Source organism: Acomys minous (genome assembly GCF_964271855.1).
Source record: "Acomys minous genome assembly, chromosome: 5".
Taxonomy (NCBI): Eukaryota; Metazoa; Chordata; class Mammalia; order Rodentia; family Muridae; genus Acomys; species Acomys minous.
The window spans coordinates 71,270,882-71,295,522 of NC_140494.1; the positions used below are offsets into that span (position 1 = coordinate 71,270,882).

General features: G+C 40.9%; 1 protein-coding gene across 1 annotated transcript in view; it reads right to left on the reverse strand.

Moving 5' to 3' along the window:
- The window catches only part of DYNC2H1 (dynein cytoplasmic 2 heavy chain 1), a 181,813-nt gene that overhangs the window by 95,031 nt on the left and 62,141 nt on the right, over positions 1-24,641 (reverse strand). The window contains exons 45-59 of the mRNA XM_084783098.1: positions 22,892-23,036; positions 21,886-21,988; positions 21,195-21,362; positions 17,074-17,204; positions 15,718-15,966; positions 14,871-14,979; positions 14,434-14,547; positions 12,807-12,949; positions 11,048-11,129; positions 8,109-8,263; positions 5,230-5,367; positions 4,150-4,263; positions 3,490-3,650; positions 2,507-2,630; positions 809-930 (exon numbers count right to left, since the gene is read on the reverse strand). Of these exons, the coding sequence (XP_084639224.1) occupies positions 809-930; positions 2,507-2,630; positions 3,490-3,650; positions 4,150-4,263; positions 5,230-5,367; positions 8,109-8,263; positions 11,048-11,129; positions 12,807-12,949; positions 14,434-14,547; positions 14,871-14,979; positions 15,718-15,966; positions 17,074-17,204; positions 21,195-21,362; positions 21,886-21,988; positions 22,892-23,036 (2,058 nt within the window). The remainder of the gene's footprint in view (positions 1-808; positions 931-2,506; positions 2,631-3,489; positions 3,651-4,149; positions 4,264-5,229; positions 5,368-8,108; positions 8,264-11,047; positions 11,130-12,806; positions 12,950-14,433; positions 14,548-14,870; positions 14,980-15,717; positions 15,967-17,073; positions 17,205-21,194; positions 21,363-21,885; positions 21,989-22,891; positions 23,037-24,641) is intronic.

Genomic DNA, 24,641 nt, shown 5'->3' on the forward strand with positions numbered 1-24,641 from the left:
TCTAAGATTTGGGGTTCAATCTCCAGTAAGTCAAAAAAACTGAGGGGCCAAAAAAGATATGCAAGACAGAAAATAAACTCACAATATACACATCTCAATTAAGAAAATATTTTCATTGTCAAAATCATAAACACAAAATGATTTAATATAACTTTTTTATACAATTAATATTGAAAATAGTTGAGATTTTTTCTCTAGAATGGGTTTTCTAGGTTCTGTCCAGAGTTAATGAACATGCAGCAAACCTCTCAGTCCACATTTAGAATAAATAAAATAAAACAGAATGTGGGCTAATAACAATAGCAAACTGTGTCTCAGCAGCAAGGTTAATAAATAGGTGAGTGTTCTTCCTACCTGCTCAGATGCTGTTTGGGAAAACACATCTTAAATAATTCCCAGAAAGTCAATGTCAAAGCAACATTCCAGAAGGTCTAAATGTTAAGCCATTTTTCCTCCACTTTGGCTCTTCTGAAGAAACTCCTGCTGTTCACACACTACCACCAGCACAGACACCTGTTCACACACTACCACCAGCACAGACACCTGTTCACACACTACCACCAGCACACACATCGGAGATGCCAGTGCTTCTGTCCTCTGTCCTCAAGCTGGCTGCTCCTTGAATCTGCTCAGTTCTTATCTTGGGATTTCACTGACTCAGCTGAAAGCTTACTTTGTCAGCTGCCACTTTAAGGTTGAAGCAAAACAAAACAAACATCCCAAACCAAAATAAATATAAACACTATAATACATGCATCGGACTGACAGCAATGCAGGGAAGATCATGCAGAGTTTGTGTTTTACTTACGACTCTAATCCTGACTGCTCTGTTTCCAGAGGCTGGATCCGTTCCAAGACATGGGAGTACTGCACATTGGCCTTAACCCAAGCAGCCAAAGGAGCTGCCGCAGTGCTGGCACGCTTAGCATTCTGAAAAAAATCAGTATAAGTACCTCGTACCTAACTTAATATAAGACACACATAAAGTTAATGTAAACATTTTATCTAGGCATTTATTTTAAAGTTTTACTTAAGTTTTTGATTGACAGTTTAAACTATATTAAACTGTCTTTATTGAAAGAAGTATTTCTGAACTCTCCTTGCAGATTAAAGTCAATCTTTTCAAACCACATGAATCAACATGATTGCTCTGCCTTCATTATAAAGAATACACATGCCATTTTTCCTTTTACATGTGATAAACTTTTTAATTAAATGAGAGCAATTTTAAGCATTGTTATTGGTGTCAAAGAAAATTTAGCATTTAAGTAATTTAAGAAGTATCAGAATCATTCAAGTTAAACCTTATAGAAATTTGATATAAGTATGGGAAAAACAGCTGCCCATTGCTACAGAAGCACCCAGCAGAGGACAAAAGCATCATGGAAATTACGTGGGAGGAGGAGAAAGAAAAAGATTAAGCAAACGGTGAAGTCTAGATTACTGTAAAGCCCATGGAAGACCGTAGAGCCCATGGAGGACCATAGAGCCCATGGAGGACCATAAAACCCATGGAGGACCATAAAGCCATGGAGGACCGTAGAGCCCATGGAGGACTGTAGAGCCCATGGAGGACCGTAGAGCCCATGGAGGACCATAAAACCCATGGAGGATCGTAAAGCCATGGAGGACTGTAGAACCCATGGAGGACCGTAGAGCCCATGGAGGACTGTAGAGCCCATGGAGGACAATAGAGCCCATGGAGGACCATAGAGCCCATAGAGGACTGTAGAGCCCATGGAGGACCGTAGAGCCCATGGAGGACCATAAAACCCATGGAGGACCATAAAGCCATGGAGGACCATAGAGCCCATGGAGGACTGTACAGCCCATGGAGGACTGTAGAGCCCATGGAGGATAATAGAGCCCATGGAGGACCATAGAGCCCATGGAGGACCATAGAGCCCATGGAGGACTGTAGAGCCCATGGAGGACAATAGAGCCCATGGAGGATAATAGAGCCCATGGAGGACTGTAGAGCCCATGGAGGACCACAGAACCCACGGAGGACCATAGAGCTCATGGAGGACTGTAGAGCCCATGGAGGACCACAGAACCCACGGAGGACCATAGAGCCCATGGAGGACTGTAGAGCCCATGGAGGACCATAGAGCCCATGGAGGACTGTAGAGCCCATGGAGGACTGTAGAGCCCATGGAGGACTGTAGAGCCCATGGAGGACAATAGAGCCCATGGAGGATAATAGAGCCCATGGAGGACCATAGAACCCACGGAGGACCGTAGAGCCCATGGAGGACTGTAGAGCCCATGGAGGACCATAGAGCCCATGGAGGACCGTAGAGCCCACGGAGGACCGTAGAGCCCATGGAGGACCATAGAGCCCATGGAGGACTGTAGAGCCCATAGAGGACTGTAGAGCCCATGGAGGACCATAAAGCTGAAGCTTTGTTTTTTCCTTCATTTTAGCTTTTAGACGATCTCAAAAAATGTAATGACCAAGCACCCACAGTGAAAGCCCGCTACACAGTGTCAAAAACAAAACTACCTTTGGGTCGAAAGAGGCTTTGTTTTTGAAGAGAAGCTCCTCCACACTCTCTCGTATCTCCTTCGGGATATTCCGTGCATCAAAAGTTGCAATGTCTTCTCTCACACCCCTTTTTGCAAGGAAGCTAGGAAGACACACAATAATTCAAATATGCCTACTAAAAATTGCTTTCTAAATAAATGTAATGTGGGTGGTACTTAAAGCCAATTAGTTAACAACAGGAGGATATGAAGGTTCAACATAGAGCTACTAACTATCATGCTGTAATGAACAAGAAACCCAAGCTGTGAGAGTGTGAAGCAGGCTAGCTGCCATCCGGTCAACAGCCAGAGCAGCACACACAACCTGATCCACAGTCTAGACTCCCAACCCTTGCACGTCAAGTGTATTTGGATGGCTTTGTGGATGAAGAAAACGGCAGGCACTTGGGAAAGAATTTGTCTGCTCTTCATGACCCAGTTTAGTTTCTACTGTGAGACAGTCCCTCACAGTGAGCTACCATCACAGTTGGACCCTCATAGTGGGACGTTATCACAGAGGGCTACCCTTATAGTAGGACGTCCTCACAGTGAGATGGCCTCAGGCTGGGAGGCTATCACAGTGGGAATACTTACTTCCTAAGGAAAATATGCCTTAAAGGTTTAGCCAATGTGCAGTTAGTAGTGATTATCACCTCACCAGGGTCTAGAATCAGCTAGAAGACAAGCTTTGCGGGATTCCCTAGGTTAGGATAGGCTCTAGCATGCTTATGATACCTCTACAGAGGGTTAATGTGCAGCACTACCCCACAGGCTCGAGCACTAGACAGAATAAAAGGAGACATCATCTATACAAGATGTTTGCTTCCTGTCCCTGGTAATGCGAGCTGGTACACCCCTTGCTGCCACTCTAAACACCTCTAGAATTGTGATCCAAAACTATATGCATGCAGTCAGGTAAAGTTCATTAGTTTAAAAAAAAACTGTTCAAGTTAAAAAACTTACCTTTTCATGCTTACCCATGACGTATCAAAGATGCCCATCAACCTCAAAACTCCTTCAAGGATGTCTCGGATGACATCTGGGGGCATGCGTAGTGAGCGTATTTCGGAAAGAGATTCTGGCCTAATGTTTCCAACTGCTAGCTTAGCTTCATTGACTAGAGGCTAAGAGACAATAAATGTCAAAAGCCATCTATGTGTGTGCTTTTAAAAATCAGTAACACTTTACAACCACATAATACACATTGGCATGTTAGTCAGATGACAATAGTTACTAACAGCCTTCCTCTTTTACCCACACAAAGGAAGAATGCTCATACAGAGCAAGTAAATCATCTTGCCAGCATGACTGCATCATTCTAATTTAGCAAGTTTAACTTTTTAGGATACATTTTGATATTCTAGGGGTTACTTATAGTGTAGAAAAAGCCTCGCCCCTTAATCAAATCTGAAGAAAAAAGACTCAACAGTCTGCCCTAATTCATCCCTGGCAGGCTCTCTGCTTGCTTCTATTTCCATGACTGATGCTCTCGGCATAGATCACACTGGCAATAGTGTTACAAAGCAAACTGAGCTACAGTAACATTTAGCTCACAGGGGATCTCAGGCAAACATGTGAAAGGGTCATTTTCACATTTGAGTAGAAAATATATTTTTAACTTACTTGTACTTCTTTTAATTCATCATCAATTTTACTTTTTCTCTCTTCAATTTTAACAACTTCTTCTGCTATTTTCTGTTTCAGTCTTTCAAGTTCTGTCTTTTGCTCACTAGCATCCTACAGGAATAGGGTTACAGCATTACAGTCACTTATGAGGCACTTAGTGTTTAAAAGCATGACAACAGAAACATTAACCTTTGCTAAAACAATGTTTCCTAATTTTTTATATTAATTTTGGGTCAACAGATAATGAAGGCAATTTTCTCAGTTGAGGGCCCTCTTCCCAGATAACTCTAGCTTATGTCACATTGACATAAGCCAACCAATCAGGGCACTCAGAGAGACTGTTTGAGAAATAGATCAAGCAGGACGATGGCACAGAGATCTAGTCTGCTCTACACATTCTGTCTTCAGAGATTAGCTCTGCTTTACCACCAACAGCAGAGCAGACCCAGGAAATCGGTGAGCTCACTCACAGGCCTGCCTATCCTGCAAACACAACACTGGCTGAAAAGGTCTATTTCAAGGGTAGCTGGACAGTTCAGCTCAAGGGAGAGACTCAGCGGCAGAACACAAAGGGAATGGACACTCCCCAGCCCTCTGATGCTGGTGGGGAAATAATGCTATAGACAAGGCACACCAGGCAATGCAGACATGACACCCACGCAAAGAAAGAATTCATGGAAGCATCCTTGGAATAAGCTCAAGGAAATGTAAGTAAAGCTGATCTGAAATGTATGATTTTTAAGGTAATTTATGAACCTTCAAAGTATTAAAAGAAGGTTTTTTTTTAATGCCAAAGTCTGAAGGAGAGAGTAAGTTAAAGGAGATACCTACTTAGCAAGCAGAGCATAAACGTCAGTTGCACACAGGTGAACAGCTAAGCTAAGTGAACATGAGACACCACCAGCATGAACAACATGGGAAAAGGCACACACGGCCTGTAAAGCTCAGCATGAGGCAGGAAGGATGAACAGTCCCTTGCATCTCTGTTTAGAATGTTATTGTTCACACTGATTGACAAGCAGTACAGATGTCCTCCCTCGCTTATTTCCCCGCTGGCGCCTGCCCTCCCAAGCCCACCTGCATGGACACTGTGATCTCCTGCAGGGCAGCGTCAGCTTCATCCTGCTTCATGCGAAGCAGCACACTCTGCTCACCAGCCTTCCTGTTCAGCTCGTCCACAAGGGCTTTGGCTTCATTTAGTTTAGACACACCAGCCTAAATCAACAAATATAGATGGGAGATAGAAAAGAAAAATTCTATATGCACACTGGAAAGCCCTACATGAAGAAGGGCACCAATCTTTTTCTTATTGCTAATTAGAATGTTTTATTACATGTCATATCTATCAAGATGCAGTAAAATACTTGAAAGATTTAAGGGAAAACACACTTTAAAGCAGTCGTTCTTGACCCCTGTGGGGTCACATATCAGATATCCTGCATATCATATAGTTACATTACAATTGGCAAGAGAAGCAAAATTACAGTTATGTAATAGCTGTATTAACAACAAAATAATTTTGTGGCTGGGCGTCATGCCAACAGGAGGAACTGTACTAAAGGGTTGCCACATTAGGAAGACTGAGGAGCACTGCCTTAAAGCCTGACACTGAATGTTGACAGAGCTACATAATATTCAATCATCTAGTTAGAGGGCTGCATCTTCTCTATTTAGTGTATGTGACAGAAAGAAGAGGGATACTCAGCGAAGCCTTCAGTCTGTGAGCAGAGGGCGTCTTTCTCACAGCAGGCTTGTTCTCTTTGGGCACCGCACACACAGTGCTAGTGGACAGCATCAGCAGTAGCCCCTGCTCTGAGTGGGCACTGCCCTGAGACACAGCCACTACAGCCCCTAGCCTACTCCTCCATCACTAACCTAAAAAAATGGCCACCGTGACAAATGAGTTAGGTTTCTGTCCCCTATCACAGTTAGAGAGATGGCCAAGGGGGAAGGAGAATATAAACAGTATTTACTGGGTACCTAAACAAAATATATCATCACACAGAACTCTATCTTACATGCTTATATACAGCTGAATCAATGCAGGAACAATTCTGAAAGTCAAAATGCTTTACTCAAAGCCCCATGAAGTGAGGAAATCACCCCTCCCCAAATCACACTTAAGTTACTGGCTTCACGCCTTAGTTCTAATTCCCCACCATAACTAGATGGTAAGGCACTACTGTGGAAGACACCACACACTTTGGTCACAGGAGAGACGTATAAATCTTGAAGTGACTCTGCCCTGTTGGCTGGCGTTCATATAGCAGGAAGGTTGCTATGCAGCCTATTCGGGGAGAAAAGACATCAGTGGTCTTATTCAGCACTGGACCTGGATACCACACTACTGACCTGTCAGGTACGATGTGCTCATTGGTTCAGTAGTGCAAGGACAGATTTGAGGCCTACGTCACAGGATCAAATAATGCCAGGCACTGTTACTATAGTCAAACTATGGCTATAGATGTCATAGGGCCTGGGGAGAGCCTATTGATGCTGTTTTTCTATCAAACAGCTGAGCTGTCAAATTACCTTCCAAATGCATAAGTTTGTGCTTGTGCTAGTCTTACAGAAGCTTCTTACTGAACTAGCTAGTGCTTAATGCAAATATTCATCACGTTTAAAGTGCTAAGAGTAAGGCACTGTCAGTGCTTAACCAGAAATGGGCATGCATACCAAGCCCTTGGGAACATCAAGGAAGAGGGAACAGAAAGAAAGAAAGAAAGAAAGAAAGAAAGAAAGAAAGAAAGAAGAAGAAAGAAAAAAGAAACAAAGAAAGAAACAAAGAACGAACCAACCAGAGCTGGGAGGAGCAATGGGAATGCTCTTCTGCAGATATGACATAGCCACTGCTAAGAAAAGATCAGAGCAGCTCTGGTTACCTGACCAGCACTCTCAAGAGATACACCAGTTAAAAATTCCGACATGGATGTGAGAGAGGCCCCCATGGAGCTCCACTCCTCACTGAAGAGCTATTATAATTGATGGCTGCATCTCTTTGAGGGTGTAGTGTCCAGTAGTCTCCCCCATGTGCCAAGGGATGACTCCACCATCACAAGCATATGGGCAACACCAAATGGGCTCAACAGGTTAAATAAGAAAAGAAAATTTAAAGGACGATTTAGACAATTAGGTCTTAAGTTAAGTTGGATCCTATTATGTTATTGTATTAGGAAGAGGTAGAACTTTGGAAAAGAACACACTCTCTGACAAGTTTAAATGCTGGTTTTCTAATGTTGGCGGGGGGAGGGGCAGGCTGCATACAGTGCTGGGGATTAAACCCACCAGCTTGTGTGTAGTAGGCTCTACACCAGAGACTGGCATTTTAAAATCACATTGAAGTTGAATCTCTATATTTAGAATAATACACAAAGAAAAAAACTGATCAGAATGTGAAATGTCATGGGTAGAACATTATTTTATAAAATATCATTTTAATCAAAAACATCAGTTTTCTTTTAAGATATAACTTCAGTTTCATAATGTACTATATTAACCTCTCTAGTAACATTTACAAAAGCATTATTTACTTTTCCTTTGCTTTCTTTCTTTTCCTTGATCTCCTGAGACAAAGATTTACAGTTAGCCCAGGCTAGCTCCCACTCCTCCTGCCTTAGCCTCCTATATATTTTTATTACAAGTGTGGATCATGCCCAACTAAATAATGATTTATCAACTTCTAAAATGCTTTCATGTAAAAAAAAAAAAAAAGAAGATGTACACCTGTCTAAAGCATCAATGTTTTCCCTTAAAAGTAAAACACCTAAAATACCTATTAATAAAGAAAAGCTCCTTACTATAACTGCTTCTGGAGGATTTGCTATACATTACTTACTTATACTAAATATATGCCACATGAAACAGCATTGTGAGCTGTATGACCATTCCCTATAAGCACGAACTCAAGACATAATTAAAAACTAAAAATGAAATCTTTCAAGATTACAAAGACATACCTGTAAGTGACTTTGTCTCTTCAGTAATTCCTTTTTCTTGCTGCTGCTGATGGCAGAATACACATGCAGGAAGGTCATGTACCTGCTTGGGGTGGCCCCATATGCTTTACAAGACTCATGGATTAATAAGAATGATTTTAGAAAGTCAGGATCAACTAGAAAAAGACAGGAAGTAAAGGTTATTTATAAGCATGATGCATTAAAAATTACATCAAATAATTTTACTTATATCTCAGGTAGTTATAAACACAAGACCTGGGCTGGAGAGATGGCTCAGAGGTTAAGAGCACTGACTGCTCTTCCAAAGGTCCTGAGTTCAATTCCCAGCAACCACATGGTGGCTCACAATCATCTATAATATGATCTGATGCCCTCTTCTGGCCTGCAGGTGTACTTGCAGGTACAACACTGTATACATAATAAATAAATCTTTAAACACACACACACACAACCTTTTTTCTTAAAAACGTAAAACCATCCACAGCTCCTATGCTCTTTAAGGATCTGACCTCTCTGGATCTGACCTCTTTCCACTGTTATACATGTAATCAAAAAGTCAACACAGGTGCAGTGGTGCACACCTATAATCCCAGCACTCTGGGAAGCAGACCAGGCAGATCTCTGTGAGTTTGAGGCCAGCCTGATCTATAAAGCAAGTCTAGGACAGCAAAGGGTACACAGAGAAACTCTGTCTCAAAAAAGAAAAAAGAAATCAACACAGTAAAACGTACTTGAAATAGAAAAGAGATTATAAACCAATTAAAATCTCATTTGATAAAGAAGGGGAGACTGCTTCAGAAACCGGGAAATTAAGAATATGCTCACATGGAAGTCAGCGCACCCGTGATCAAACACACACTCCCTCTCACTAATCATCTGCATTCCCTCCTGCGGGGAATGAAGCCGGCTTCTGATTACTGTGTCAGGCGTGGGCCAGGGAGGCTCTCTTAGCTCCTCCTTTCTTGTCTGTCACAGCCATTACACATGCTAGCCTCATAGCAACTATTTCCCAATAGGCTCCAAGTTCATCCTTTTCTTTCACCTTACCTCTTCCGTAGACAAGGCCTTGCCTGCCCAACATCATATAAGTACACCTCTAAAGTGGTCTGGTTACTCATAATTTCATCTGTACTAAACACTTCATAATAACTGAAAAAAAGAAAAGTGAGGATGGCATGGAGGTGGGGAGACAGAGCTAGAGTTTCTAGTTTAAAAGAAAATCCTAAGTATATTCCTAACGGAATCTCTCAAAAACTCCACATCATGGGGCTGGAGAGATGGCTCAGTGGTTAAGAGCGCTGCCTGCTCTTCCAAAGGTCCTGAGTTCAATTCCCAGCAACCACATGGTGGCTCATAACCATCTGTAATGTGATATGGCACTCTCTTTTGGCTTGCAGAAGTACATGCAAGCAGAGCACTGTATACATAATAATAAATAAATAAATCTTTAAAAAAAAAAACTCCACATCACTCAAATCAAGACTGCAAATTCAATACAGTATGCTAAGCTCTGAACCTGCCCATCCTTTCTCCTCCCTTGAACTGACCCAGCCTGGGTTTCAGACCTTCCCACTACTTCTTCCACTTCCACATCAATACCCCTGTTGCTTTTCCAAGCTGTCTTCAGAAGACCTCTTCCAGACTAAATGTTTAGAGCACTTCAACTTTCTATGACATTTGCCACACCAAAAGAACACTTTCCAACACACTTTTTTTGTTTTGTTGTTGTTTTTCAATACAGGGTTTCTCCAAGTAGCCCTGGCTGTCCTGGACTCTTGTAGACAAGCTGGCCTCAAACTCACAGAGATCCACCTGTCTCTGCATCCCAAGTGCTGGGATTAAAGGTGTGCACCACCACACCAGCTCAACACACTTTAGATGAACTTCTACCACTGCTTTTTTGCTACATCAAGACGCTAATGTCTATGCAAAGCATAATTCTTGTGTCCATTAGGATATTAGCTCCTTCAGTAAAAAGCCCTGTCTCTAGCATAAAGCAAGTTTAGTAAACATTTCATGATTAGATGCTTATGTTAAAGAATGAATATGGATGGCTATGGTATAAAAACAACTTATTCAAAGTTAATGTGGGACAATATTACAATTGAGACACTATACCGCCCACACTCAACGAAACACTAAACTTCCGGACTGAAATGAAGTTATGTGGCACATCTAGGAATCAGTCAAAACGATCTAATCAGGACTTCAGCTCACCAGGCGGGAAAAAAATTGTTTGTGAAAAGGTAGGGAATGGGGCGTAGAAGAATGTGTGCAAGTTCACCTCGGGGTGCACAAGTATATGAGCATACACATGCAAATAGAGACCAAAGGTCAGCCTCAGGTGTCAGTCCCTGAGTTGTCTCAGCCACTAAGGCTGGGCTGGCTGACAGTGAGCACAGGCTCCTCCTGGCTCTGCCTTCCTAGCCCTGGGGCTAGAAGCAAGAGCCACACTCAAAAGCAGACTCAGGGCTTCATGCATGGACAAGCAATTTACTAACACATCTGCCCAGCACGCCCCCAAAAGTCAATTTTTTAATTTGTGATAGTCTTGTATGTACTATTTTTGGCTTCTATATGACACAAATTTAATTTACAAATAAAGAGAGCTTCAAAAATTTATGCAAAAACAAAAACTGAAAAGGCCAGGTGTGGTGGTGCACGCCTTTAATCCCAGAACTCCAGAGACAGAGGTGGGCAGATCTGCCAGTTCAAGTACAGTCTGGTCAAAAAAGTGAGTCCAGGACAGCAAAAGCTCTGTTACACAGAGAAATCCTGTCTCAAAAAGAGGAGCAAACAAAAGTTCATGCATAAGAAATCTGACTGTTACAATTTCCATTAATTAAATTTAAAACCATCTTCAATGAATCTGTAACACGAGAAAAGGTAGTGTCTCATAAATACAAATTTTTAAAAAATCAATTACACCAAAATACTACCTGAATTACTTTTCTTTTCTTCTTTTCTTTTTTTGTCATATTTTTCTTCACCATCTGCTTCACTGAATAACATTTCTGGTATCTAAAATACAGAACAATTCTTTACAACTGAATGAAAGGTAACACAATACATCCTTTAACTAGTGCTGAACTTCCCTTCACTGATTTACAACAAAGCAGTAAGACTTTAAGTTAACATTTGTGGGGTCCAGTGTATGTGGGGGAGCACTTGTGAGGGAAGCATGTACAAACATACAGAAGTGTGTACTCATGCCCATAGAGAGCAGAGGGCAACGCCAACTGTCGCTCTCAGGAAGGGTAAACAAGTCCATGGAGACAGGGGCTCTGTGCTGAGGGCCCACTTGTCACTGCTTCCCCAGAGCTGGGGTTACAAGCATGCCCACCATGCCCAACTTTCTACATGGCTCCTGAGAAATCCAAACTTGGTCCTCACAGTGGTCGTCATGCTCGGGTGCTACGCCTTAGCTATGACATCCCACCTTCTAACAGGCTGACCCTTGCCTTCCAGGCTGACCCCTCTCAGCACCAGCATCCGCTCAGCCTCTGCTGCAGTTTCCAGTCATGAGGGCCTCAACCACATTTGCATCGCCACTCCTCTTTTTTAAACCCTAACTCACCTCTTTTTCAGCATAAATTCTTTGGTTAGACATAATTACACTTATATGAGTACCCTCAATGTCTGTGCTCACACTTGTCTCATCACACTCAAGTAGGAAAACCACAGTATTGGCTAAAGTCAAGTCACCACATGCCCAGGCGCGAACGAGTGCAACACCTGCACTGGCTAACCTCGAGGAAAAGACTCCTCCTCTCCCCTTTTTTATTATCACGAATACTTCAAATGTCTACCTGCCTCTCTTTAAGCCTGCCCAGCATTTTCTGTTATCCTTCATCTCAAGTAATAATATCACTTCTGAAGTATCCAAAACTTTATACCTGCTCACTTTCTATTCACATAGGCCAAAATCATGTCCTGCCCTCTGACTCCTTACTGAAGTCTCGGCCACAGAGCTTTGGCAGTGCTGTGACCTCACGCTAACTGTGAAATGTACCAGACATGAATATAATTTTCTATTACACAAAAACAGGTAAGCAGTTGAGCATATGAATCTCATTCTGTCTAAGGTGATTACTCACTCAAAGTAAAACAAGTGGATTGTACGCTTTCACTTTAAACTCATTTCTTTTAAAGATTTTAGACTATCAATGTGTTCTTAAAAAAAAAACAAAAAAACTTCAATTTTCACTTTGTAAAACTCTTAACTAGCCAGGCGGTGGCGGTGCACACCTTTAATCCTAGCACTCAGGAGGAAGACGCAGGCAGATCTCTAAGTTCAAGACCAATGTGGTCTACAAAGTGAATTCCAGGCCACCAAGGCTACACAGAGAAACCCTGTCTTGAAAAAGGAACAAACAAAAAATTCTTACTACCATGTTTTTTTATTGTTTTTCTATTTCTAGCCTAGTTCGAGTTAGTCTCATAAACACAAGGCATAAATTTTTAAAAGACATTTATCTCTTTATTCCATTGAATTTCTACACTTAATTACAAGTCTGAATCTCCAGTTCCGCGTTCAGCTAACCTATGCTAAGTTAAGTGACCACAGAGCTGCTTTTGGCCGTAGTGGAAATGTAAGGTGCCTCAGTTAAGCTAAACTAGCCCCAGACAAAGGCTGTGAGTGACATAAGCAGGGTGAGCTGAGTGTCCACAGCTGCACGTCTCAACGTCAGAGCGTACCTTCTTCATGCTGCTGTCCGACCAGCCCTCCATCCACAGCACCTGGCATTTCTTGTGGAAAGCTGGATTACTCTCACAGTTCATTATGAAGTTCATATTTGCAGAATCCATAATCAAGACGATATGCAAGTTTTGTTGAATTCCTAAAAATTGGTAAGACACTGTAACTACAGAAAATTATGAGGATAATGATAAAGCAGGCAGTTTATATATGAACGGGTTTAAGGAGATGAGTATTTTTGTAAATGAGACAGTAGGAGCTGCTTATTAGAAAGAGCAAGCTACAAAATAATATTAAGGCAAGATTTTTACACTGGTTTAAAACTACTTGCTTCTTTAAGGAAGTGGCCCTTCACAGACTGCCTAAAATCTGGTATCTGGCCCCACACTGGCTGGACTCAGTGGGTTAACAAGAAGACGGTGTCAAGCGGGGAGTGGGGCATGGCAGAGATCTTAGGAGTTAAGAGGGGAAGCAAAGGGTCGATATAATCAAGGTACGTGATGTATGTGTATGAAATTCTAAAAGAATGAATCAAATTATTTGTATACATGTCTTTCTAAGTCGTGCATGCAAAGAAAAAGCTGAGTGTTACGATTTTTGCCTTTTTTAAAAATTCTATTTTATGTCCATAGTACACAAGAAAGTGTTCTGTATACATAATTAATTATTTAGCATTTAAAAACACTATGAGGGCCATCTCATTCAAGATAAGATCTACAACAATAAGTACATATGACCAGAGGAAAGTGCAGACAGCAAGGTTGGTATTCCAAAAAATATTCACTGCAATTCCAACATTGCCCTCTAAGAAAATGTCCAATGATATCATTATTATAGGCTCTTTTGTGCTACTTTCTAAAATGTGCAGAAAAAAAAAATAGAAAAAGGTATAAGCTTACCCAGGAACCCTTAATTTAAGATACCTTTGCAACCTACTGAAAATGTAAGGCAAATTATATTGGGGAAGAGGCAAAGAAGTTTCTAGTGAATGCTTGTTCTTTAACGAGTGCATGGAGCTGGGCACGGTGGTGCAGGCCTTTCATCCCAGAACTTGGGAGGCAGAGGCAGGGGGATCTCTGTGAGTTTCAAGGCAGCCAAGTCTACAGGGCTATGTAGTGACACCTTGTCTTCAAAGGCCAAAAAAAATCCAAAAAATTCTAAAGAAACAAGTACACAGCCATTCCAAGAACCAATGCCTCAGGCCCATGAGAGATTAGCAAAGCCTTTCCCCTACCTGGGTCAGGCTCAGAGTGTTGACAAATCTCTGATGTAAGCAGTGTGCAAGTGTGGTGTGTGAATGACTGACCAGTCTGTGAAGCATGAGGAATCATACACCTCCTACTAGATTAGCTAGCTGCATCTCGTGTGCTGTACGTAATAACCGCACTAGGTTCTGAGCTGAACAGTAGGCACCACTCCATCAGAGGGAGCATAGCCCACCTACGCCAATTCTTCTGTGCAGCTATTTGTCATTTCTTAAGTTTATTTTCTTTTCTTCATTCCCTCCCCATGCCTAATTAGGTCAAGAGGTCAAGATGCCAAGCTGCGCTGAACACCATATTAAACAGAATTTATTTCACTCTAAGCAGAATGTAAACTTAGTAATGAACTCTCTCTGCCCCTTACTGTATGTGAAGTAATTGAAGACTGGTCCAAAAAAACCATCCTGAGAAGCTTGATCTTTCAGAGGCAACAGCAAAGGCTCTAGTTCTTCAAGAGTATATAGTCCAGGAACCTCACCTGTGAAAAATATTATACTTCTTTTTCATTTTGACTACCATAAACCAATTCAAAACAAATTTTACATACAAAATAATTTCCAATTTTTATGTTAAAAATTTCTGTTTGGTTATTACCAGGAATATTAACAGTAACTTTACATTAATTCCTAAATTCTTGGTTTTATTAAGCTTGAGACCTTGATTCTTCAGTCATGCATAATCCTGTGTCAGCTCTTATGCTCTTAGTGGCAACTATGACAGGGTTCTCGTAATACAGGTGATGTTATACAAGGAAACTTTCATCCCAGCACCTAGATTGGCTTCACAGGACCATTCACTTGCCTGAAGACAAAAGGCTGTTGATCATCTCCAAAAATGTGGGATGCACAAACTGATAATCCTCAAGCAGCAAGACGACCTGCTGCGCCTCAATCCCTGCGAGATGCAGCACCTGCAAAACGTGGGCAGCATCAGTCTTCGCAGTGGGTGTTTGGGAGCAACTAATGATTCCTATCTTTGGCTGGCAGGACAGCATGTCACATATTTGGGTGACATGTCACAACTTGAACATAGTGTACGTTTGAGGCTAGCCAGTGGCACACATGTTCCCAAGCAGAGGGTCTCTATGTAAGGAACTGACTATAATGCATTTATCCACTTACAGGTCTGTTGGCTTGATGTTACTGACAGCATTGTTTTTGAGGCACAGCATCTCGCTGTGTGACTTAGGCTAGCCTTGAACCTGCCAGCATCATGTTACCTTTTCCTCCCAAGTGTACCACACCTAGCTTGCTTAGTACATATTTACCAACTTGGTTAGAACTGAGAAACAGAAAGGAAATCACATTTCACCTGTATAATTTGAAAGTAAAGTCATCAATAACTATTACTTAAAGGAAAATTTATTTTAGAAGTCAGTAAAGAAAAAACTAGATAATTTTCTTAAGTATAATCTTCCCACACAATTATGAAGTCTTGTTTATCATGGAAATAGACATCCCATGATCTCAGATGCCCACAACCTTAATATCCTAACAGGAATCTCCCATATACAGATTAAAATTTAGTAATTATAAAGAAAATAATCAGTAAAAGTAAAAGGAAGACTATGTTACATGTGGAAGACTTAAAAGCTTTACTAACTAGTAAGATTTAAAACCAGATAAAAGAAAACACTGTCACAACCCACATGCTTGAGGTCATTTCTGAACTGCTTTGGTTCGTAGCCTCTGGAAATCTTCGGGGAGAACAGCACTGCGCCATGCATGTGACTGACGACAGAGGTGACAGTCCGCCGCCCCACGCCGCTGCGTCCAGCCAACAGAAGGGAGCCTCCAGGGAAACTCAGCACCCTGTCTATCCTGGACACGTACTCCAGAACTTCTTGGAAGAGTAAAAGATCTAAATTCCGGTTATCTCGTCCATAATGAATAAGACCCTTTGAAAAATAAAAACAAATGCTATCATTAATGTAATTTCTAGTTATACAACAAAACTTACTTTGGGGGCTGGAGGTGGCTCAGAAGTCTTGCTGGACCTGGGTTTGTTCCCAGCACCTGCACCGTCTGTAACTCCAGTTCCGGGAGATCTCACTCACTCTTCTGCCCTCACAGCTGCTGCATGCACATGGTGCACACACTCTCACGCAGCACGAGCATGCATACATGCATGCATGCATGCATACACACACACACACACACAAAAGAAGTAAATATACCTTTTTTAAAATCCTACTTAAAGTTTTATATTTTAAACACTTTCAAGAAAAGGAAGAAGTGACTATATTTTATTTCACATCTAAAATTTACTATGTGATAACCCAGATCTGTAGGTATATAAAAAGAGCTCATGTCAAACAAGCTCAGGGTGCACAAAATTCAACTGTGTTTAGACGGCACTATAACTGCACTAGGGTTTGACTCCCAGCATACATGTAGGGCAACTCACAACTGCCCAGAACTCCAGGTCTGGTGGATTTGACACTTTCTCCTGGCCACCACAGGTACCCACAGGCATATATTATACACAATAAAAAAGAATATATATGCCCCACTGTTTCTTCTTCTTCTTCCTTACAGCTAAACTAAAGGCAAGTTTTGGGGGAGCGGTCAGAGAATAAAGAAAGAAAGGGGGGCAGAAGTGAGGAGGAGGGCAAAAAGAGAGGCAGGGAAGAAGACACTGCACAGGAGACCAAGGCTCAGAATCTCCAGCCTCGCCTGGTGAACCTGAGTTGGATGACGCCACCCTGGAGCCTGCCCATTTTCTCTTTCACCAGGTGACTCAGATACCGAGGCGTGACACTCAGCACTCCAGGAGTGCCTTCCAAACACTATTCTCATAGCTATCCCACTAGCAATACTGTCATTAAAAAGGTATCTTCTTAGTTTTACATGCATCTGTGCACCCCATCATGTCTTCCAGAATGAACGACATCCTAAAGAGCAGGACAAGTTCTGTCTACTGTGTGGTCTTTCATCCCATGGACTCCAACAAATAACCTACTTCCAGCCAGCCACCCCTTACCCAGGCATGATTCCCAACATACCTTCTTAATGATGTCCTTCAGGTCTGCGGAGCTCAGTTTCCCAAGGGGCTTCCCATGTGGAGGCAGTGGCTGCCCTGGAGCTGTTGCTGTTCCTGAGCTGCGCTGGGCGCCCCATGTGACATAGAAGCTGTCTGCAGAGAAGACATTGATATGTACCAACAATGAGGAGAGAGGCAGTCACCACATTATGTACTAAATTATTTGTACCAGCCCAAATGAAATTATCTCCCGAAATACAAAGGTTGATTACACTAATTAAATTAACATGATTATCTGGAAGATCAATAAAATAACTCAAGATACTAAATTCACAAATTATAATGCCAAAATCAGCCTGAGAACTAGCTGAGTTAAATACTTTCATTACGTTCAGGACCCACTTCTTAAACATTTTAAAATATATTGATGATTTAAATATTTTATCCATTTATTAATGTGCTTTGTTCATATCAATCCCCCACTACCTTCCTCCAGCTCCCCTTAGTGCCCCCTAAATCTACTTTCTTCCAACATTGGGTCTTCTTTTTTGTTTTGTTATTACTAGCTCAGAGACCACTGAATGCTGCCCAATGAGTGTGGGTATGGAGTTACCCACTAAAGCATGGGCAACCCATCCCTAAAGAAAATGACTTTCCTTCAGCCACCATCAACCCACCACCAATGGTGGGACCACAAGAGTCTCTCCCCAGTTCATGCTGGAATTCTGTCGGCTCACCAGACCAGAACTTTTCTCTCTTCATGTGAAGTGGCTTCCTCCTAACTTCCCTGTTATTCCCTGGTTCACTAATAGGTGACCTCACTCACTTCATCGTAACTGTGGTAATTCACACTGCCAACGGGAAGTTCTCTGGAACCACCTAGAAGATGGCATTTAAGTGCTTATGTGGGATTTGTGGATTAGATAACAGGTGGGAGGGCCTGCCCTAACTGCAGGCAGTACCATCCCTTCAACTAACATTAAAAAGAAGTGAGCAAGCAGAACACCAGAAGCTGTAGTTCTCTCATCCTGACTATGGCTGCAATGCACAGCTGCCACCTTGACTTCCCTACCATGGGTGGTCCATAGCCTAAAAGGTAGAGCCACACAAAGTCTTGCATACATTGCTATTGACAGGTATGTTGTCACAGCAAAAAGAAAAGTGCCTAATAAAGAAACTCTCCATACAAAATTTGGATTAAAAACAGCTTACATAAAACTGACAAAACAAATTCAAAATGCTACTTATGAAAGCATATAGATTTACTAACATTTATTAACATCACCAAGGGCCCTAACTTCTAAAATAAAGAATATAAATAAGCAAATTTTAACTAAAAATAAAAAATCAACTGGGTGCAGTGGTACATGCCTACAATCCCAGCACTCAAGAAGGCAAAGACAGGCAAATCTCAGTGAGTTCAAGGCCACCCTGGTCTACAAATAAGACCAGGACAGCCAAGGCCACACAGAGAAAACTAGGAGAATATTTACATTGTTTTAAAAAAGAAACTGGACTCAGTTTTCAACTGAATTTATCCCTTCCTTTCTCCTCACAAGCTTAGTTCTCCCAAGCCCTAAAGTCGCATCGCTTTCCCTGCTGAGGTCCTCCAAGTCCTCTTGCCTTCTTTACCATCTCCTTTCTTTCATTATTTTCACTGTCTGAAGTCCACTACAAACAATAAAGCTTTATCTGCAGATGCACATCTATGCACACATCACCCAGAAAGGTTTCATGTATCTCTCAGGTGGATTTTCCTATATCCAACTCATGAAGCTACAAACCATGACTCCTTCTCCATCTTCTATTATTTCTAAAGAGTTCCCTGCTATAATTATCTTTTTATGGATTAAATTCTTTACTATTTATATACACCCAAAGTCTCTCACTAACATATCTAAGGCAAATTTCCCAAGCTCAAGATTAGTCCCATATTGACAACTGCTTAACAGACATACACTTCATAAATTCATTCACTGGATGTCTTAGTCACTGTTCTATTGCTGTGAAGAAACACCATAACCAACTATTTTATATGTGCAATATATATTAATATTATTAACATATTAATATGTAATAAATAATTTTCCATGGTAATTATGTGTTCAAGTTATTCGGTTACCATTTTATGAGGTAGGGTCACATTTAGTTGCCTAGGACGTCCCTGAATTTACTATGTAACTCAGGCTATGCTTGAATTTGAAATTCTCCCGCTTCTGCCTCCCAAGTACCTGGAATACAGACCTGTACTGCCAGACTCCACTTGCCAAAGTATGTTTTAAAGGATGAATATACTGAGTGAAAAAGCATGAAAGTCTACTTCAGATAAGAACAGTGGATAAAGTTTATAAATGTTTTAAATACAGATACTTTCATGTAACTTTCTTAAACAAGAATTATTCTCTATCCTAAAATGCTAAGGACAGTACTCATCAAACACATCTGTAAACGACACACTGAAACATCCAATGCTTCTCTGCAACTCCTAGTTGAACAACAAACTCCCACCACTCCTCAGGGCATCCACACCTGTTACCGACTGTTACCACTGAAACAGTGACTGGCATACTTCTGCCCTTCAACTGGAAGCCTCTTGAGAATAACAGATTTTTCTAGACTCTGAAAACCCCCAAACTCTAGAAGATTTGGACCAAAGGAAGTCCTGATACTGTCCAAAGCACAATAGGCCTTTATGAGAAAGACACTACTAACTGACATTTCCAACTGAGAAGTGGCCTGACTTCTAGGGCAAAGCCTCTCCCAGAGACTGGATGGACAGCTGCAGGCCAGAATGATGGAGACCCTGACTAAAATCAAGCTGAGCTGTCAACAGCCTTCTCACAACACTTAACCTTGTCCTGGTGTCTTGTTTTGTTTGTTTGTTTGTTTTAATATTTTATTTAATTTTAATCTATGTGCATTGGTGGGAAAATGTCAGATCTTGGAGTTACAGACAGTTGTGAGCTGTCATGTGGGTGCTGGGAATTGAACCCAGGTCCTTTGGAAGAGTAGGCAGTGCTCTTAACCACCGAGCCATCTCTCCAGCCCCTTGTTTTGTTTTTTTGTTTTTGTATAGGCCTTGAACTCACAGCGATCTGCCTGCCTCTGCCTCCTTTGTGCTGGGATTAAAGACGTGCACCATCACTCCTGGCTTGTCCTGGTGTCTTTAGAATACCCTTCCTACTTCCAAATCTCTGGGAATCTAGAAAATTTTCAGTCAATCCCAATAACTTTCAGTATTTCCTTGGACTTGTGTAACTATGGCCCTGGGGCCTACATCACATCTAGGAATGTAAAGTGCATAGGAGTACTACATGAATATTTGTTAACTGAGTATCTGGCTGCTTAACTGTTGTATTAGGAAACATTTCCACGTCTTTATCACAGGCTCCTGACTGGGATACCTACACTACATGCATGCTCGCACAGTGGTTTCCAATGTGCAACTTGGTTACAAAGCAGACACAGGTTTGAGTGCAATATTGCTGTTTACATGAAACTGAGGAACCTGGGAGCAAACACAAATATAATGTCCTATTCAGATGACATTATGGGTAGCTACAGGGAAAAAATAAAACAAAAAACAAACAAAACAAAATAAAAAACGTCTTCCTATTAAACTAAAGGTCACTATAATCAGGTGAAAAATTTCTCAATGACCTTCATATATCATATTTAATCAGATACTAAGATTTCTCGTTATGTTTTTCCTTTCTTATGTTTTTAATATTTTATAACATGGTCTTCCTACATAGCCCTAACTGAACTGGACCTGTACTGTGGACAGGTGGGCCTCAAACTAGCCACACTCCTGCTTCTGCCTCTCAAGGGCTGGGGTTACATGTGCCACCACATCCAGCTACATTATTAGTGAAAATTCTATGGGAGAAACGACATGGCATTACAAATATACAGCAACAAGTTTGAACACCCTTATCAAAAAAGTAACTACTTATTATATTTTGTTTGGATTGTAACTGTACAATTCTAGTAAAAATGCTGGGCATCTTCCCTTTGGGGAAAATTAAAGTTGATATCACCTCAAGTTTTATTTGTTGAAACACGAAAGCATGCATCTTGTTGGAAACAAAATTTCAAGGCACCTATGGCAAGTGTGCACTGACATGAGCTCTCTTCTGTTACCTGCCATGTTGTCTAGGACATCGGAGCCCCAGTCTCCTTGGAACACTGACGTTAAAATGTTGTCAAACAAATGCAGCTCCTTCACACCAACAATTTTGTCCCGAAACAAGCGCCGTGCTTCATAGGCTACAATTTCTAGCACATAATCTAAGGGATGGTTGGAGGATCCTAGGAAAGGCAAAATTGTCTTCAATTGTAATATGCCTGAAACTATTTTCAAATGGTCTGTTTAATATAATGTTATAAAATAAATATACAGTGAAAATCTACATACCATAATTTCAGCAGCAGGTAAATAGAAGAAATGAAAAAGAGTTAAAATTCATTCTCTTAATAAATGTGTATGCTTAAAACACCATTTATAGTTGCTCTTATAATTTCCAAGCTGCATAATAAAAATGGTTTGGCTATAAAAGGAAATGATTTTATCTTTTCTAAGATCAAATTTATAGAATGATAAGCAAGTTGGAAAACAGAATAAAATAAATTATTATCCTTTTAATAGTAATAAACATAATGCAGCTATTTAAATTTAATGTATTAACAGTTGTCATTTTTAAATATTATAATTTTTACCACAGTACTTAATGTTCCTATTATGAGTACAACTTACAGGATAAATACATACATACACAGACCAAAAAAAAAAAAAAGAAAAGAAAAGAAAGAAAGAAAAAACTGAAAAACTCACCTCCTTCTAAATCATATCTGAACAAGCCAAGAACCCACTGAGTGAGAATGCAGGGGGTAAAGAAATAGTGGCTATAGTCATCAACTGTGAACCTGGCCCGCACCTGAAAATGACAACAGTGCAAAGAGCTGACTTTCATATACAGTTCCTGTCACCTTAGACTTCGAAGGCCAATTTCTAGCTGTGCGTAAATCTTCAATAGAATTGATTTTTTAAATTTATTCTATATGATTTATCTTATACATTTTACATGTGCACTTATTTTTGTGGCAGGGTCTCACACTATGGCCCAAGCTCACCTAAACTCACTATGTAACTCATGTCAATCTTTTGCCTCAACCATGCAAGGACTGGTGTGTACCACCATGTCTAGCTACTTATGCACTTTGAAGTATTACTCCAAGATCAGCTCACGGGCTTCAGCACACTGCCAGAGGTTGGGGTGTGGCAGGGATGTATCTATGGAAACTATACATTAGCTGCTGAACATTATAAAATAACAGTTGAAATTCTAAAGAATCCATAACACTGAATAAAACCACTCAAAGGTTTTCTAGTAATGAGAACCAGAAGGCTACTGTAGTTTCAGGAAGCCGCTGAGGAAATCAAAGAGCTTCACGGCCAGCTCCCACCCCACAGCCAGAGCCATATTGCCGGCATTGTGACAGCTCAACAAGTGTATGCATTTTTAAAGCTGACCTTTTCCTTTCTAACTTAGTCCGTCTCCTTCTACCCAGCCTTACAAAAGCATCTTCCACAAACACTACACATATTATCCCTTCTACCTAAGAAAATTTCATCTTCAAATACTTTGATTTTTCTCTTGTGTTTCATTCAGATCAGATTTTGCTTCCTCACTGACAACCATGCACACACAGCTGTTCAATGTGCTGCTCCTGTGTCATCTACCACACTGCACTGTGACAAGGAAGAGGAGCCTGGACACAGCACCAAGACCAGGGTAAAGCCAGCAGGGCTGGAGACTACAGCACAAACTTATGTGTACCTGTTCATACACCTGCACCATGGAGCCCGCTAAGAGATAAATTTTTGATGAAGAACCCCAAATAGAATGATTCTTGAGATTTTTGTGCAGAACTGCTTCCAAGTATGCGCCATAGATTGTCTGTAACTGTTCTCTTTCTGGGTAACTAAAAAGGGAAGACAAGAAATAAGTAATCTGAAATAAATCAATACCCTAAGTTACTAGCTTCACGTTAAGATTTAACAGTGTTAAGTTCCAGACAGCACAGCTCCAGCCCAGATCTTGGAGCTGTTCAGGGAGCAGGACCCACTCAGTCCATTCCCCCCCCCCCCCCCCCGCCCCTCTCTCTGTGAGTCTCTCAGTGTCTGCTCTCTGAGACTGGAGGGCTTTACAGAAGACTCTAATCAAACTACTTAAAAATCAAAACTTCAAAAGCCACTTATCTTCAGACTAAAACAGGATATTTTACTTAAGAAAAAGCACTTTGAGCTAAGTAAAGCCTATACATAGGGCAGTAATCCAGGTCAGAAGTCCAAGAAGATAAAAAAATGCAACAAAAGTTAGCCTGTTTTTCTCAAGCCAAAATTGACTTCCATGTAGGTTAGCTGGCAACCATAGCATCTCAGTAAAAGCAATGTCCATAGATAAAATGTGGTTAGCAGGAACTTTTAAGTTAACAATGGTGAGTAAGGTGAAAAATCCCAAGGGACAGGGCTATGAACATAAAATCAGGAGTCTCAGTCCCAAGGATGGACAGATGGATTAGACAGATGCCATCCCAATTTATGTGTCCTAACTCTCCTTTCATCAGATTCAACTCCTTTTATTTCCATAAAATTAAATATTAGTTTTGTGACATACATAAAACATTTATGTCTAAAATGTACCATTTTTCCACATGTAAAGGAAATAAAACATGTTGAAGAGACATATGTACTCCCATGGTCACTGCAGCATTATTCATAACACCCAACACATAATACAAACAACCTAAGTATCTTATCAGGTGAGGAGGAAAGGAAAAACTAATGTGGTACATATATACAAGGAAGTAAGAGTTAGCCACATAAATATTGAAAGCCAGGTGTTTCTAACAATATAGATGCCTAGAAATCATGTTAAATAAACAAAATAGGACAAGCCCAGAACTACAGACAAGACAGTACATGATTTCTGCCACGTGGTCCAAAATGCTGCTCTCATACAAGTGGAGAGTACATAAGACATTGCTAGGAACTGGGATCTGTAAAGAAGTAGGAAGGTGGGGGAAACATTGATTCTAAGGTGAAGCTGCATCTGGACAGAAGCAAGGATATCTGGTGTGAACCTGGAGGCAGTAACTGTGCACTGCACAATTCACAAAGTTAAAGGAAGGGATCTTGTAGAGTTGGGGACACTTGACTAGTATGAGCAAGACCCCTTGATTCATCTCATACACACCAAAAGAAAGAAGTGATAAATCTGCATGTTTAAATTGTCTAGAGCATCATGCATTAGATAATATGTCGGAGCACTACATAATACCACATTGTCAGGTACTATATATTTACGTTATGTATTAACTGACAAGTAAATACAGACTTAAAGGTACCAGTCAGCTCTTGCTCCTGATGTTTAGAGGTACAGACATAGACTTTTATCTCCTTGTATAAAAGACCTTACATACTCTTAAACCATTGCCAAAAGTTTGGAAAAATGTATTGGCTTAATCATTATACTATCTACATTTTGGGAATATTCTTGATGGGTATCTTGAATAAATAGCAAACAA